The 14255-nt window shown below is 45.0% G+C and overlaps 1 protein-coding gene across 5 annotated transcripts in view; it reads left to right on the top strand.

Annotated features, from left to right (window-relative positions):
- TRAF3 (TNF receptor associated factor 3) overlaps positions 1–14255 on the top strand; it is a 136976-nt gene that overhangs the window by 100651 nt on the left and 22070 nt on the right. For all 5 annotated transcript variants that reach the window (XR_004540177.1, XM_033952950.1, XM_033952952.1 and 2 more), the window contains exons 8-9: positions 570–662; positions 13312–13452. Coding sequence is in view for 4 of the 5 variants with exons in the window: in XM_033952950.1 (XP_033808841.1) it covers positions 570–662; positions 13312–13452 (234 nt within the window). In the remaining variant the exon portion in view is untranslated. The remainder of the gene's footprint in view (positions 1–569; positions 663–13311; positions 13453–14255) is intronic.

Here is a 14255-nt window from a genome sequence, read left to right as displayed (position 1 = left end):
ACTGAGCAATGCACAGCAAAATACAAATCTTCAATTTTCCAAAAATTTAACAAATAGATAAGCTTTCAATAATTTCCTAAAATGCAAATAAGAATTTGAATTATCTAATAATTGGCAAAGGTCAGCATCCCAACTAGCTGCATGAAATGAAAGTAAACAGTGGAAATAGTGTTTAAATAAGCAGTCTTTTACAGAAGGAAATGCAAATAAAGTTGCGATATGTAATGAACGTCTAGATCAGTGGTTCCCAAACCCTGTCCTGGGGGACCCCCAGCCAGTCAGGTTTTCAAGATATCCTTAATAAATATGCATGAGAGAGATTTGCATACCTGTCACTTCCATTATATGCAAATCTCTCTCATACATATTCATTAGGGATATCTTGAAAACCCGACTGGCTGGGGGTCCCCCAGGACAGGGTTTGGGAACCACTGGCCTAGATCTTAGGCTTAGAAGGGGTACTGCAATAATTAATGGCAAGTTCAGCATAAGAAACTAGAATTTTATTTATTTTTTGCCAATTAATTCATACATCGTCTTATAAGTATTTAATTCCTTTATTCTTACAGGGAACAAAGCAACAGATTAAAGCACATGAAGCCAGTTCAGCAGTGCAACATGTCAATTTAATGAAAGAGTGGAGTAATTCTCTAGAAGCAAAGGTAAGAACTGCTTGCTGGGTTAACTTTTATGAATTAAAATTTAGCATATAAAAATAATGTAATTTCTTGAAATCACAGACAACAAAGGTAGGAAAAATGATTTTATTTTCAATTTAGGGATCCTTTTATGAAGATGCAGTAGGGGGTTTAACACGCGGAATACCGCACGTTAAACTGCCTGTCGCGCTAACCGCTAACGCCTGCATTGAGCAGGCGTTCGTTTTTTAGCCGGCCGCGGGGGTTAGTGCGTGATGAAACGTTCGACGCGCTAACCCCACTAGCGCGGCTTGATAAAAGGAGCCCTTACTGATCAAAATGTGTCCATTTTGAGAATTTATATCTGCAGTCTATATTTTGCACTATGGCCCCCTTTTACTAAACCGCAATAGCGGTTTTTAGTGCAGGGAGCCTATGAGCATCGAGAGCAGCGCAGGGCATTCAGCGCAGCTCCCTGCACTTAAAACCGTTATCGTGGTTTAATAAAAAAGGAGGGGGTATATTTGTCTATTTTTGTATAGTTGTTACTGAGGTGACATTGCATAAAGTCATCTGCCTTGACCTCTTTGAAAACCCGCAGAATATAAATGATAATTAACATTTTATCCCAGGACAAGCAGGCAGCATATTCTCTACATGTGGGTGATGTCACCGACTGAGCCCCCTAGCGGACGTTTTCGCAAGCAGACTTGCTTGAAGACCTTCAAGCTTGCGATTGTCCCACGCATGCCCCTTCTGCCCGGTCTAGGGCATGCGTCTCCTCAGCGTGGCATCAGTTCTGTGTTTTCCACGGAGCCAGAAGCACTGCTCCCTTGCTTCACGCGATCTCGTTGTCCCTCTTGCATCACGGCTTATTTGATTCAAGTTTCAAGTTTATTCAATCTTTTGATGGATCGCCTATAACAATTTCTAAGCGATGTACATAATATAAAAAAAGAGATAAGAAACTTAACATAATAATTATATTGACATAACATAAAATAAAAACATTTAAAACATACTTGAGGGGCAAGGGAAAATTAAAAAGTTACAATTTCGGGTTTTGTAAGAAAAAAGGGAAAGTACAAAAGGTAGGGTAAAGAAGATAGGACAAAATGGCTTAAGCGTACTTCATTAACAATAATACCAGAGCATAAGTAATTTAAAGGAAATATTAAATGTCAAAAGCATCTTTAAATAAATATGTTTTTAAAAGTTTTTTAAATGTTGTGATATTTTTTTCAGTTGAGTCACTATGCTCGCATCTTTCCTTTTTCTTTTTTCCATTTGTATATTTTTGACCGGGTTAACCGGTCTTGCTCTGGCCGCCTGGCCTCATGGGGCTGCGGCCGTTTTTTTCTTATGTCCCGGCCTCGTTCCGGGTTTAAAAACTGTGCTAAGTGCAACTGGATTATCTCCATCACCGACCCTCATCGTTGGTGTGTAGAGTGCCTGGATCCAGAGCACCATGCTGAGTCGTGTCGACGTTGTGTGACTTTGCAACCGCAGACTCTTCATTGGAGGGTGGCCAAGATTCTCCAACTCTTTGGCCCCTTGGATCCTGCAGAACAGGCCTCAAGCTCGGCCTCGGCGCCCTTTGCCTCGAAGTCCCCCTCGGCCTCGAAGGCCCTGGCCTCAGTTCCTCCTCCTCCTCGGGTAAGTCTCCGCTTGCCTCCTCAGGTGTGCCGGCAAATAACCCTACCTCAGAGTCTCATGTCAGTGCCGCATCGTCGGCATCTTTGAGACATCATTCTAAGCGTGCCTCCTCACGTAGGGAATATTCTTCCTCAAGGTCGCCCCCGAAGGAGCGCACTGCTGCACCTACGATCCAACAGCCTTTGGTCTCGGTGCCTTTGTTCGAGGACATGCTTAAGGCCATACTTACAACGCAGCTTTCCTTGGTGGTGAGCCAACTGGTCCCGACCTCGACGCCTCTGACCTTGATCTCGACCCAGCCCCGGTCTGACCAGCCTGAGCGTCCTTCTCTTGTGTCTTGGGGCCGTGCCCGCAAGACTTGTCGGGTTGCCTCGAGCGATTCTTCATCCCCCGAGTCACCTATGACATTTCGGGGGCCCAGGACAGGGGCTCGCTTTTCACCCACTACTGTGTCGAAGCTTGCCCCTACTAAAAAGCTCCGGTCTTCTCCGCCTCTTCGGGGCAGATCTCCGACCGCGAAGCCTTCCAGGCACACCCTTGTCTTCGAGTTGGGACTCTACTTTGCATTCCCCATCGAGGCAGATGCTGGTCTCTAGGGGGTCTTCTTCGAAACCGGTGGAGGACTTTTCATTTGCCCCGTCCTCTCCGAGGCTCCACCAGCTGATTCCTCGGACTCCGGGGTCCTCCCTGGTCCACCTTGCACGGGGGCATTCCTCGACACCACCCAGGCACTTGAGTCAGGCCTCTTCGATCTCCCATTCGCGGTACTCCGAGGCCCCGGCTTACTATTCGAGGGAAATTTCTCCCTCTTTCTCGGCTGCCCCCAGATCTCGCTCAGGGTCTCCTCAGGAGGATGAGTCTTCTTCTCGAAACTCCTCCTTTACTCATTTCATCTCTGACATGGGCAGGGCCTTGAACCTGGACCTTCAGTCTGAGTCCTGTTATACCCAGGAATTTCTGGCGGAAATGGGTGGTGATCATCCGCCCCGTGAGGCGCTGCGCTTGCTGTTGCACCAGGTTCTCCGGCAAACATTTCTCCGGAACCTGGAGACCCCCTATGTGGTCATGGCCATTCCCTCTAAGTTGGAGTCCCGTTACCGGACAATCCCGGTTAAGGGGTTTGAAAGTTCCCAGCTTTCTCACCAAACCTTGGTGGTTGAGTCTTCCTTGAAGAAGTCCAACCCCTCGAAGGTTTACGCTGCCGTCCCTCCAGGCAGGGAGGGCCATACGATGGACAAATTTGGTCGCCGTCTTTATCAAAACTCAATGATGGTGAATCGTGTCCTCAACTATAACTTTATCTTCACATCCTACCTCCGGTTCTGTGTGGATGCCCTCCGCTCATTCTGGGAGGATGTGCCGGATTCTCGGCATCAGGAGTTTCGTCTCCTCGAGGAGACCCTCTCCCAACTCCGCCTCTATATGTTTCAGGCAGCCTACGATGCCTTCAAGTTGTTCTTGAGGGTCACGGCCTTTGCGATCGCCATGCGTCACCTCGCTTGGCTCAGGATTGTGGATATGGATCCGAATCTACAGGATCGTCTTGCCAATCTCCCATGTGTGGGTCATGAGCTCTTTTTTTTTATTATTTATTTATCACATTTTCCATAAAAAAAATATCAAGTATCCACTTGTACAGAAAGATAGAGTTATCTAAAGAATACAAAATACAAAAATTTTGTTATATTTAACACTATCAAAAAGAAAAATAGCTTAACTCCAGCTCAAGTCCACAAATCATGGATCCAAGAAGTAATAACAGCGAGCATTAATATAAGAAAAAAAAAAAGAGAAAAAAAACAGGAAATTCAGGAAATCCAGTCAGCTGAAAAATATCCAAATTAATTCAATGAGCTCTCATGATGTCCCTGCATTGAGGCGCGCAGCCGACAAGAAGGTAGTCAGTTGTGTAGGGTCAAAGAAAACGTATTTTTGCTTTTGATATATTATCACACATTTACATGGGTGTCTTAGAAAGAAAGAAGCTCCAAGCGCAATAACTCCCGGTTTTAAGATCAGAAATTCTCGACGTCGTTTTTGGGTTTCTCGTGCCAGGTCAGGAAACATTTGTATTTTATGTCCCAAGAATTCTTTTAATTTATTTTTAAAGAAAAGTCTTAATAACCATTGTTTATCTGGTGCCAAGGCAACTGTAAGAAGTAAAGTTGCTGGTGTCACGGTTTCCCTGTCCGACTGTTCCAAAATTTTTGAAATGTCTAATGACTTTTGATCCATTGGTAATTCCTGTACTTTTGAATGTTGTCCTTCTTCCCTTCGTATAGGCAAATAGTAGACCTGGGTAAACGGTGGCAGCAGTTCTTCTGAAATTCCCAATATTTCTACCATGTATCGTTTCAACATATCTCGCGGAGGTATTGTTGCCACTCTAGGAAAGTTAATTAGTCTAAGATTATTATTGCGAGAAATATTGTCCAATGCTTCCAATTTCCTTCTCAAGTTTGTGTTGTCTCGCATTAATGTTTCTGTTAACTGTTTGGTGACCGTATTTGAATTTTTTAATTCTTGCATATCAGTCTGTATATTTGTTATATATGTATCATGGGTTTTTAATTTTTGTTCAACTTGGCACAGTTGAGGCTTAATAGAATTAGCCAGATCTGCCACTAGATCCCAAATTGCTTCTAGGGTTATTTCTTGGGGCTTGTCTATTGTGGTATATTTTTTAGGCACAGTTTTGCACAATTCAACTGACCTCGCCTCTTGTAGGTGTCCCTCCTGAATGCTGTTGTTGATAATATCCTCAGAGACCACAGGGCTCTCCAAACGGGAGTCCTGCTCTAAATCCAAGCTCCCCTCTCTGATTTTCGAAGCCTCACAGGAGGGGAGCTCACCGCCTTCCAGTAACTCCTCCTCTTGTGGGGAGCTGGCTGTCCGAGGTAGTGGGGGAGGTGCTCTGGCGTCGGGGCTAAGGGAGATCTCTAGTCCCGGGGAGATCACCTGCAGCTCGCCTCCAAGTGCCTCCATCGGGTGAGCCGACGCCGCCACGGATACTGCCTGCATCCGGCGAAGAAGTTCGTCGATACTGCAGACTCTGATGGGGTCTGGGCGCCGCGAGGCTGCAGCGGCGCTTCGGCCCCTTCGTTTTGGCATTTTGAACAAAGGAAAAGTTCGTTGAAGAAGCAGGTAAATCTTTAAACCGCCCGAAAGTCTCAGCCAGGACGCTCAGCTAACCGTCCCTGCGGCCATCTTGGATCGGTCATGAGCTCTTTGATGATTCCATGGAGGCGGCCACTAAGTGCCTCTCGGAACACGAACGGTCCTTTGCCTCTCTGGTGAGACTTAAGCCAAAAACCCCTCTGGCTCGGCAATACAAAATTCCTCTCCGGAGGTACCTGCAGAAATCTACTCCTGAGTTTTCTCGGCCTCCTTCGAAGCAGCTACAACAACAGCAGCCATGTCAAACTAAGGCCCAGCCGCCGGCTCCGGCGAAGACTGGGCCGTCTTTTTGACAATTCCGGTCCAAGCCTTCGGGCTCCCTTCCTCCTGGAGCCTTACCTCCTCCCCACCTCCATCATTTCTATACCCGGTGGGAAAGTCTTACCACCAACAGTTGGGTGCTCTCTTTCATCCGGGAAGGGTACTCTCTTCACATCAGTCACGTACCCCTGGACCTTCCTCCAAGAGAGTTTCCTTCTGCCTGGTCTCAGCTGCCTCTCCTTCTGCAGGAAGCCCAGGCCCTTTTCCCACCTTCGGGCGGTCAAGGAGGTTCCCCCGGACCAGTGGAACACCGGATTTTATTCCTGATACTTTCTGGTACCCAAGAAGATGGGGGATCTGCGTCCGATCTTGGACCTCCATGCTCTGAACAAGTTTCTGGTCAAGGAACGGTTCAGAATGCTCACCCTTCCTACGTTGTACCCCCTCTTGGACGAGGGAGACTGGCTGTGCTCACTGGACCTCAAAGAGGCGTACACGCACATTCCGATACACCCGGCCTCTCACTGGTATCTGAGATTCCGGGTGGGTGATCTCCATCTCCAGTATCGTGTTCTTCCTTCGTTCTGGCGGCGTCTCCGAGGGTTTTCACGAAATGTCTAGTTGTGGTAGCTGCGGCCCTGCATCTCCGCGGCCTGCAGGTGTTTCCCTACCTCAACAACTGGTTGATCAAAGTGTCCTCTGGCCACGAAGTTTTGCGAGCAACGAATCAAACCATCTTGCTCCTTCAGAGCCTCGGCAGAGCCAAGTCTCAGCTTTGCCTGTCCCAGTCTCTAGAATTTATCGGAGCGGTCCTGGACACGGCTCGTCTCCGCTCCTTCTTGCCTTGGCCTCGCCAGGAGGCCCTTGTTCGCTTATGCCGGAGAATGGCCCACCTGTCCCCGGCTCAGCTCGGCTCATGATGGTCCTCCTAGGTCACATGGCCTCCACGGTTCACGTGACTCTTTTTGCCAAACTTCTCTGCATTCCTCAATGGCCTCTAGCGTCCCAATGGAATCAGGATCGGGATCCTGTCTCTTGACTCATTGTCGTGACTCCTTTGTTGAAACAGTCTTTCCGTTGGTGGATGCTCTCTTCCAATCTTTCCAGAGGTTTTCTGTTTCATGCTCCTCCTCCGCAGAAGGTCCTCACGACGGACTTGTTGGCCTATGCTTGGGGGGGCTCATCTGGACAGTCTTCGCACTCAGGGTCTTTGGTCCAGTGCCGACCGCCTTTGTCACATCAATCTGCTGGAGCTTCGAGCAATTTTCCTTGCCCTGAAAGCTTTTTGTCACCTGCTTCGCGACTGAGTGGTGCTGGTCCGCACGGACAACCAGGTTTCCATGTATTATATCAACAAACAGGGGGGAACGGGGTCCCGGTCCCTGTGCCAGGAGTCGATGCGGCTCTGGGATTGGGCCATCCGCGCAACATATTCCTTCAAGCGGTCTACATTCAGGGCCAGCACAATTGTCTGGCGGACAAGTTGAGTCATCTGCAGCCGCACGAATGGTCCATCCATTCCTTGACCCTGTGTCAGGTGTTTACTCATTGAGGTACTCCGGACGTCGATCTGTTCGCGTCCCCTCTCAATCACAGGTTGCCCCATTTCTGCTCCAGGGTTTACACCCCTCTCAGACTCGAGGCGGATGCTTTCCTGCTGGATTGGATGAACCTGTTTCGATATGCGTTCCCTCCATTCCCTCTGATTCTGAAGACTCTCGTCAGGCTCAAGTCCACGTGTGCCACCATGATTCTGATAGCGCTACGGTGGCCCTGATAGCCGTGGTTCTCTCTTCTGTTGCAACTCAGTTCCAGGGAGCCTCTTCTTCTGCCTGTTTTTACTTCTCTGCTTACGCAGAGTCGAGGTTCTCTACTTCATCCCAACCTCCAGTCTCTGCACTTAACGGCTTGGTTCCTCAAGTCTTGATGCCCTTGTTCTAGTTCTCCCAGCCTAAGCTGGACATCCTGGAGGCGTCTCAGAAGGAGTCCCCTCGCCAATATAACCTTCAGAAGTGGACCCGCTTTTCTTCCTGGTGTGCTACTCGGCAGCAGGAGCCGCTCTCTGCCTCCTTATCTTCTGTTCTGGATTTTCTGTTACACTTGTCTGGCGCTGGACTGAAGTCCTCTTCGGTTCGAGTCCACCTTAGTGCCATTGCTGCTTTTCATCAGCCGATTGACGGGAAACCTATCTCTGTTCATCCTGTGGTTTCCCGCGTCATGAAAGGCCTTTTCCACGTTCATCCGCTCCTTAAATCTCCTCCTGTGATTGGGATCTAAACGTGGTCCTTGCTCAATTGATGAAACCCTCATTTGAATCGCTTGTGCGGGCTCACTTACAAGTTCTTACTTGGAAGGTTGTTTTTCTTATTGCTCTCACTTCTGCCCATCGGGTCAGTGAGCTTCAAGCCTTGGTAGCTGACCCACCTTTCACTGTCTTCCATCATGATAAGGTGGTTCTCCATACCCATCCTAAGTTCTTGCCTAAGATTGTTTCTGAGTTTTACATCAACCAATCCATTGTTCTTCCTGTGTTTTTTTCTGAAGCCTCATTCTCACCCTGGAGAACTGGCTCTGCAATCTCTTGATTGTAAGCGTGTGTTGGCTTTCTACTTGAAACGCACCACTCCTCATCGTTCTGCTCCCCAGCTGTTCCTCTCTTTCAATCCTAATCGCTTGGGTCGCTCTGTTTCTAAGCAGACCATTTCTAACTGGTTGGCCGCTTGTATCTCTTTCTGTTACGCTCAGGCTGGTCTCTCCTTGCTGGGTCGAGTCACAGGCCACAAGGTCAGTGCGTTGGCAGCATCTGTTGCTTTCTTCTGCTCAACTCCAATTGAGGAAATCTGTAAGACTGCCACTTGGTCCTCGGTTCATACGTTTACCTCGCACTACTGTCTGGATGTTTTTCCCAGGCGTGATGGCCATTTAGGCCAGTCAGTTTTGCAAAATCTGTTCTCCTAAATTGCCAACTCTCCCTCCATCCCATTCTGGTTAGCTTGGAGGTCTCCCACATGTAGAGAATATGCTGCCTGCTTGTCCTGGGATAAAGCACAGTTACTTACCATAACAGGTGTTATCCAGGGACAGCAGGCAGATATTCTCGCAACCCACCCACCTCCCCGTGGTTGGCTTCTTTGCTAGCTATCTGAACTGAGGCCACGCTGAGGAGGGGCACGCGCGCATGTGCGGGCCAATCGCAAGCTTGAAGGTCTTCAGGCAAGTCTGCTTGCGAAAACGTCTGCTAGGGGGCTCTGTCGGTGACGTCACCCACATGTAGAGAATATCTGCCTGCTGTCCCTGGATAACACCTGTTATGGCAAGTAACTGTGCTTTCTCTGCGTACAGTGTGCTTTGTGTTTTTTTAAATTTTGTTGTTGGTAGATCATTTTGACTTGGCCATGAAGGTAAAGGGGGAGGGAGGGGAGCTGCTGAAAGATATCTAGTAATCCTTGCAGGTTTGACTGCAGGGAATTATTTTTGTAAAATCATGTTCCGTTATGTGACTGGCATTATTTAGATTTTAATTTCTATGAATGAATAGAATGAAAATTATATAAAATTGCTTGCTTGTTTTTATGTGCATGCACTGAAGGGAAGTGGAGAGAGAATGGGCTGAGGACACTGAAGGGAAATGGGGAAGAGAGAGTGGGGAGAAGACGCTGATTTATAAATTGACAATTGTACAGAATATTGTTTCTTTTTATACTTTAATATAATAAGTTCAATATAAAACTATTCGAGGCTTGTGTGGATGGGATCAGATGGTTTGCGGGGACAGGGACCGAAGTCACGGGGATGGAGCAGGGACGGAGACAAATTTTTCCCCGTGTCATTCTCTAGGCTCTGCCACGAATCGATTTCGACTATGTGCAGGTGAGCGGGGTATCAGTCGGGTTGATGTAGCCGTCATAGTGTAAGCGGGCATGGGGTATAGCTCTCAAAAAAAAAGTCTTAATCATTGTACTGCTGATTTTGGCTCTTTTGACTAATGAGTTTGCCTACCACCGGCCTAGGTGATAAGGAAGCCAAATATGCCCACCAAACAAGCAAAAAGCTTTTACGCCTGTTTGCACATCCCACTGCTTCTTGGGCCTCCCAAGAGGCCAAATTATGCACCAGCGATCGTCACCTCCAAAAAGATGGTGGGTCTGAGGAAGTCAAAGACTGCAGTATACATTTGCGAGCCAGGAGATACCTTACAATGCCAAAGGGGACCCCCCCCCCTTAGGGAGGCCTTGAAAGGCCCTAGGCATATCAAGCACTAATGCTTCAACAGTTCCTGTAAGCGTACACTGTAGCAGACCATACAAATATTACACTATAGATGTCCAAAAGGATCGAATAATCCATCAATCTCAAAAGGAATGGGTAAAGGTATTAGATTCTCTGCCACATTTAAGACAAAGAGGAGAATCAATGCCCCCAATTTTATGTAGTTGTACTTGCGTATAATAGGTCCTATAGAGCACCCGAGCATAACACTCCCTCAACATCGCTCCTGTAACCAACCTAGGGATCCCCTTAATGGTGCCCAAAATATTCCAGTGACCCAGCTATTTGTGTAACTCCTGTTCCCAATTCTGTTGTATCTGTTGAGTATCTTTAAGGCTTCCAAACTGAGAGGGCCATATGCAACGCTGATACCAAGCTATTAAAAACCTCTGCTCCCGCAAAGAAATCCCGAAGGCCTTTCCCCAATGTTTGGCCAATCCGCTCCTGTAGGAAAGAGAGAATATAATACTTCACTTGGCAATAGGCATAAGCATCTCCCCAATAATCTCCCAATTGATCTCCAAATGCTATCAAGGGTCAAAAAATGTTCTGCCAGTTAAAAACGCTGGCGTTCCCAGTCCTCAAAGGCAATTGATTAGTTACTCTTGGGTACCCCCTCCCAGTCTGTGTACCAAGCTCCCCCACACTGCCCGCATTGTTTTCAATACAGCACTGGCGTAAAGAGGGGAAGGGAGGTCACCAATAAACTATGCAAAAAGTGGTGACTCTAAAGAGAATAGCATGATATATGCACTTGTTTCTTGATAAAGTCCTGGTATTAGGGCGAAATGGGACCCGTCGATTATTGCACTGAGCATTTTAATCGTTCAGCACAGAGTTGGATAAACTATTCACTCTGTTTCTATTTTGGGCACTTATCCTGTGCAGGCGAACACTCTCATTGATTTCAGATAAGTGTTCTTTTTGTATTTATAGCTGCACAGTCAGTCCGGATTATTGTTGGCTTTAGTTTGCATTTATTTGATCACATAAGAATATGAATTTACAATATAAAATGACTAGAAATTTAAAAAAGAATAAAGCATAAAACAAATTTAAAGATAGCTTGTAGGAGGATGGAGGTTTTTTGATAGATGATTAAGAACTATCACCAATTTTTTGGGGTGAATATTCTATGATCCCCAAATAGGTGTTACTGAGATCATTTCCTCCATTTAGGCTTTATTTCATCAGTATCAACCTGTATCCATCTACCCAGTAAATAAAAATAACACACCTTTGACTTAACGGCAATTCCAACAAAAGTAAGTCTAATCAGCCGAGATCTGGTAAGCACTGGCCAGGGAGGAAGAGTGGGGAGACTGGTAAGGACTGGCTAGGGAGGGAAAAGGAGAGACTGGTAAAGACAGGATAGAGTGGGGAGACTGTTAAAGAAGTGGGAAAGGGAGGAGAGAGAAAGACTAATGGGGACTGGCAGGGAGAGGAAGGGAGGGAGAGAGAGACTGGTGGAGATAAGTAAGAAATGGGAGATAAAGTACTAGTGGGGACAGGCTTGATACAGAGGTGAAGGGTTTCCAGGAAAAGAGTTAGGGATGAATTTGTGTGTCTCTGAGCTTGTTGGAGGTTGTTAAAGGGTCTACACAACCAAAAATGTTTGGGAACATCTGTCACAGAATCCTAAATTTTACATCACAAGAACCAGTTATCCACCATACATTTGGGCTGTTTTAACATTTCATTTTATTTATTTTTCTCCTTTAACTGAATAGAATAAATGTTCATATTACATTCAATCTTTTTATGTGGTTTTCTTTACTTCTAAATTATTAGTTATCCTACTTATATACTAATATTGGCAGCATTTTTCTTTTAGGGTAGCTTATAGTTAGTTTTTGTTTGATTCTCTTGCTTACTTCCTGCTTCAAGTCATCTTTCCTATTCATAAGAAATTATTTGAATCACTGGAAATCCCAGGACATACTAAGTTACCGAAATAGCTAACCACATCGCACGTCAAATGTTTTTATTCTAGACAAGATGATAGAGCTTTGCAATGACCCACGTTTCTTCCCTCTTAAAAACAAAACAAAACCCTAGCTCATTGAATTAGTTAAGGTATTGTATGATAAAGTTAGCAAGGAACAAGACAAGTCCACATACAAAAGAAGGTTCTGTATTTCAGCTATTCAACAGATATTGTTGAGGGAGTTTTAGAGGTGTTGGTTGACATAGATTGCTCGATGTTTATGCTTGGCTGTGGAAATTCTGTCTATGTAAAAAGTAAATGCTAGTGATTGCATATGTTTGCCTCTGTGGCTCTTTTCAAATTGAAACTCTTCAGACTTTCACTTTGAAAATTAGTGCAAAAACTGTGAGTTTGCATGCAGGCAGTTTGAAAATTGGAAAGAATATTTTGGTGATATTTTGGTAAGTATTGGGACTTTGTCTTTTGACACAGAGGCACGATTAACAAGAAAAAAAAATTGCACGGCCCTGAACTAGGTAAATCTATTCAGTCTCACAGCAAAGTGTTGGAATTAAAAGTGGGTCTGCAATCTTCATCCGGTTCTATGACTAGTCTCTCAGGTTCTGTATTGCTGTAAAAGTCTAGGCTAGGCTGAACACATGACTTGGAAAGCCCATACTTGAGGCCACTCCATACGCAGACTTTAGAAAATCCCTGAAAACTCGACTGTTTAACAAATTCTAAATTCCCATACCCAACTCTTCCTCGCCATGACCCTTCCACCTCGCCCCCTAATTCCAAGGCCCGAAACCAATTATACTTTCCACCTTGAATCTCATGTACTGACATAATGTATCTTTATGGTAACCCACCTGTATCCCTTACACTGACAAAATGCACCTTGATAGTAAACCACTTATATTGTAACCCACTTGCATCCTATGTACTGACTAAACGTATCTTTATTGTAAACCGTTTCTATCCCATGTACTGTCAAATGTATCTTTATTGTAAACCGCTTCGAACTTCACGGTATAGCGGTATATAAGAAATAAATTATTATTATTTGTGAAAATAATATTCCATTTTAGCTTAATTTAGATATGCATCATACAAAAATAAATAAATAAAGGACCCATCCTCTAAATCCCAGAAGTCTGGGACTCAAAGGTGCAGGTGGGAGGTTTATCAGTTTTGGGTTTTTTGGATTGTTGGTTTTTTTGGGTTTTTTTTTTTTACCAAAGATGAAGAGAAGTATGAAATTAAAAACAAAAAAAAACCCCTTATTATTATTGTATAGGGGCTGATAATTTATAAATAAAAATGTTAACTTTGCATACCAGACAGATCACACAAAACAACTGTATACATTCTTATTTGCAGGTGTCTATGCTCCAGAATGAAAGCTCTGAGAAAAACAAGAGTATACAAAGTTTGTACAATCAGATGTGCAGCTTTGAGGTAGAAATTGAGCGACATAAGGAAATGCTGAGGAATAACGAGTCCAAAATACTTCAGCTACAGGTAGGAACTAATTCAGAGCAGTATGGCATTGTGCTGCGTCATGTAGACAGGCTGAGTCATTTTTCAATGAAAATATTTCAGAAATTTATTTAGAGAGAGAAGGAATAAGATTTGGGTTTCTTTGCTGTCCTTCCTGTGTTGATAAGCTCATACTAGAAAATGGCTTAGTTTTCTATATTTAAACAAGTGCAACAATTATGGAAATCAGGTCTGTGATCCATGTTTAACATCAGCTTCACAAATTGCTTTATTTTTTTTGTTTTGTTATAAAACGGTCTTTGTTTTTAAGTTGTAAAGTAAAATTGCAGCAATGTGGATTCCTTGTGTTGGCAAACAAAGCCCAAATTGCACGTGGACAGAACGTTTGTAGAAAAATATGTGCTCCTTTCAATTTTGGATGAGGGGTGGGGAGAAGCAGCATGCTTTCTGACAGCTCAAAATCAGAACAGGCACTGGCTGGAGGCAAATACAAGAAAATTGTAGAGAGCGGAGATGTCAGACTAACAATGTACCACCCATCTGGGCAGCAGTAGATAGGCAGTATTGGAGGCGGAGGATCACGTTTGATGCGACAACATTGAATTTATACTGTGCAGAAGAAAGGCCCAGCAATCTACTTCTATATTCTGCCAGGAAAACTTGATGATGTTCATCAAGTCACTAGGACTAGAACTAACTAACATGTTCCCTAACATCTATATTCTAGTAGAAATCTGATTAGGCCCCCCCACCCCCAAAGTGCTGTCCAAAACAGGCAAAACATTCAAGTGTTGACTTGGAGGCTTACAGACAGGCACAGATTT

Source organism: Geotrypetes seraphini, chromosome 7 (assembly GCF_902459505.1).
Source record: "Geotrypetes seraphini chromosome 7, aGeoSer1.1, whole genome shotgun sequence".
NCBI lineage: Eukaryota > Metazoa > Chordata > Amphibia > Gymnophiona > Dermophiidae > Geotrypetes > Geotrypetes seraphini.
This window is presented reverse-complemented; position numbering and strand designations above follow the sequence as displayed.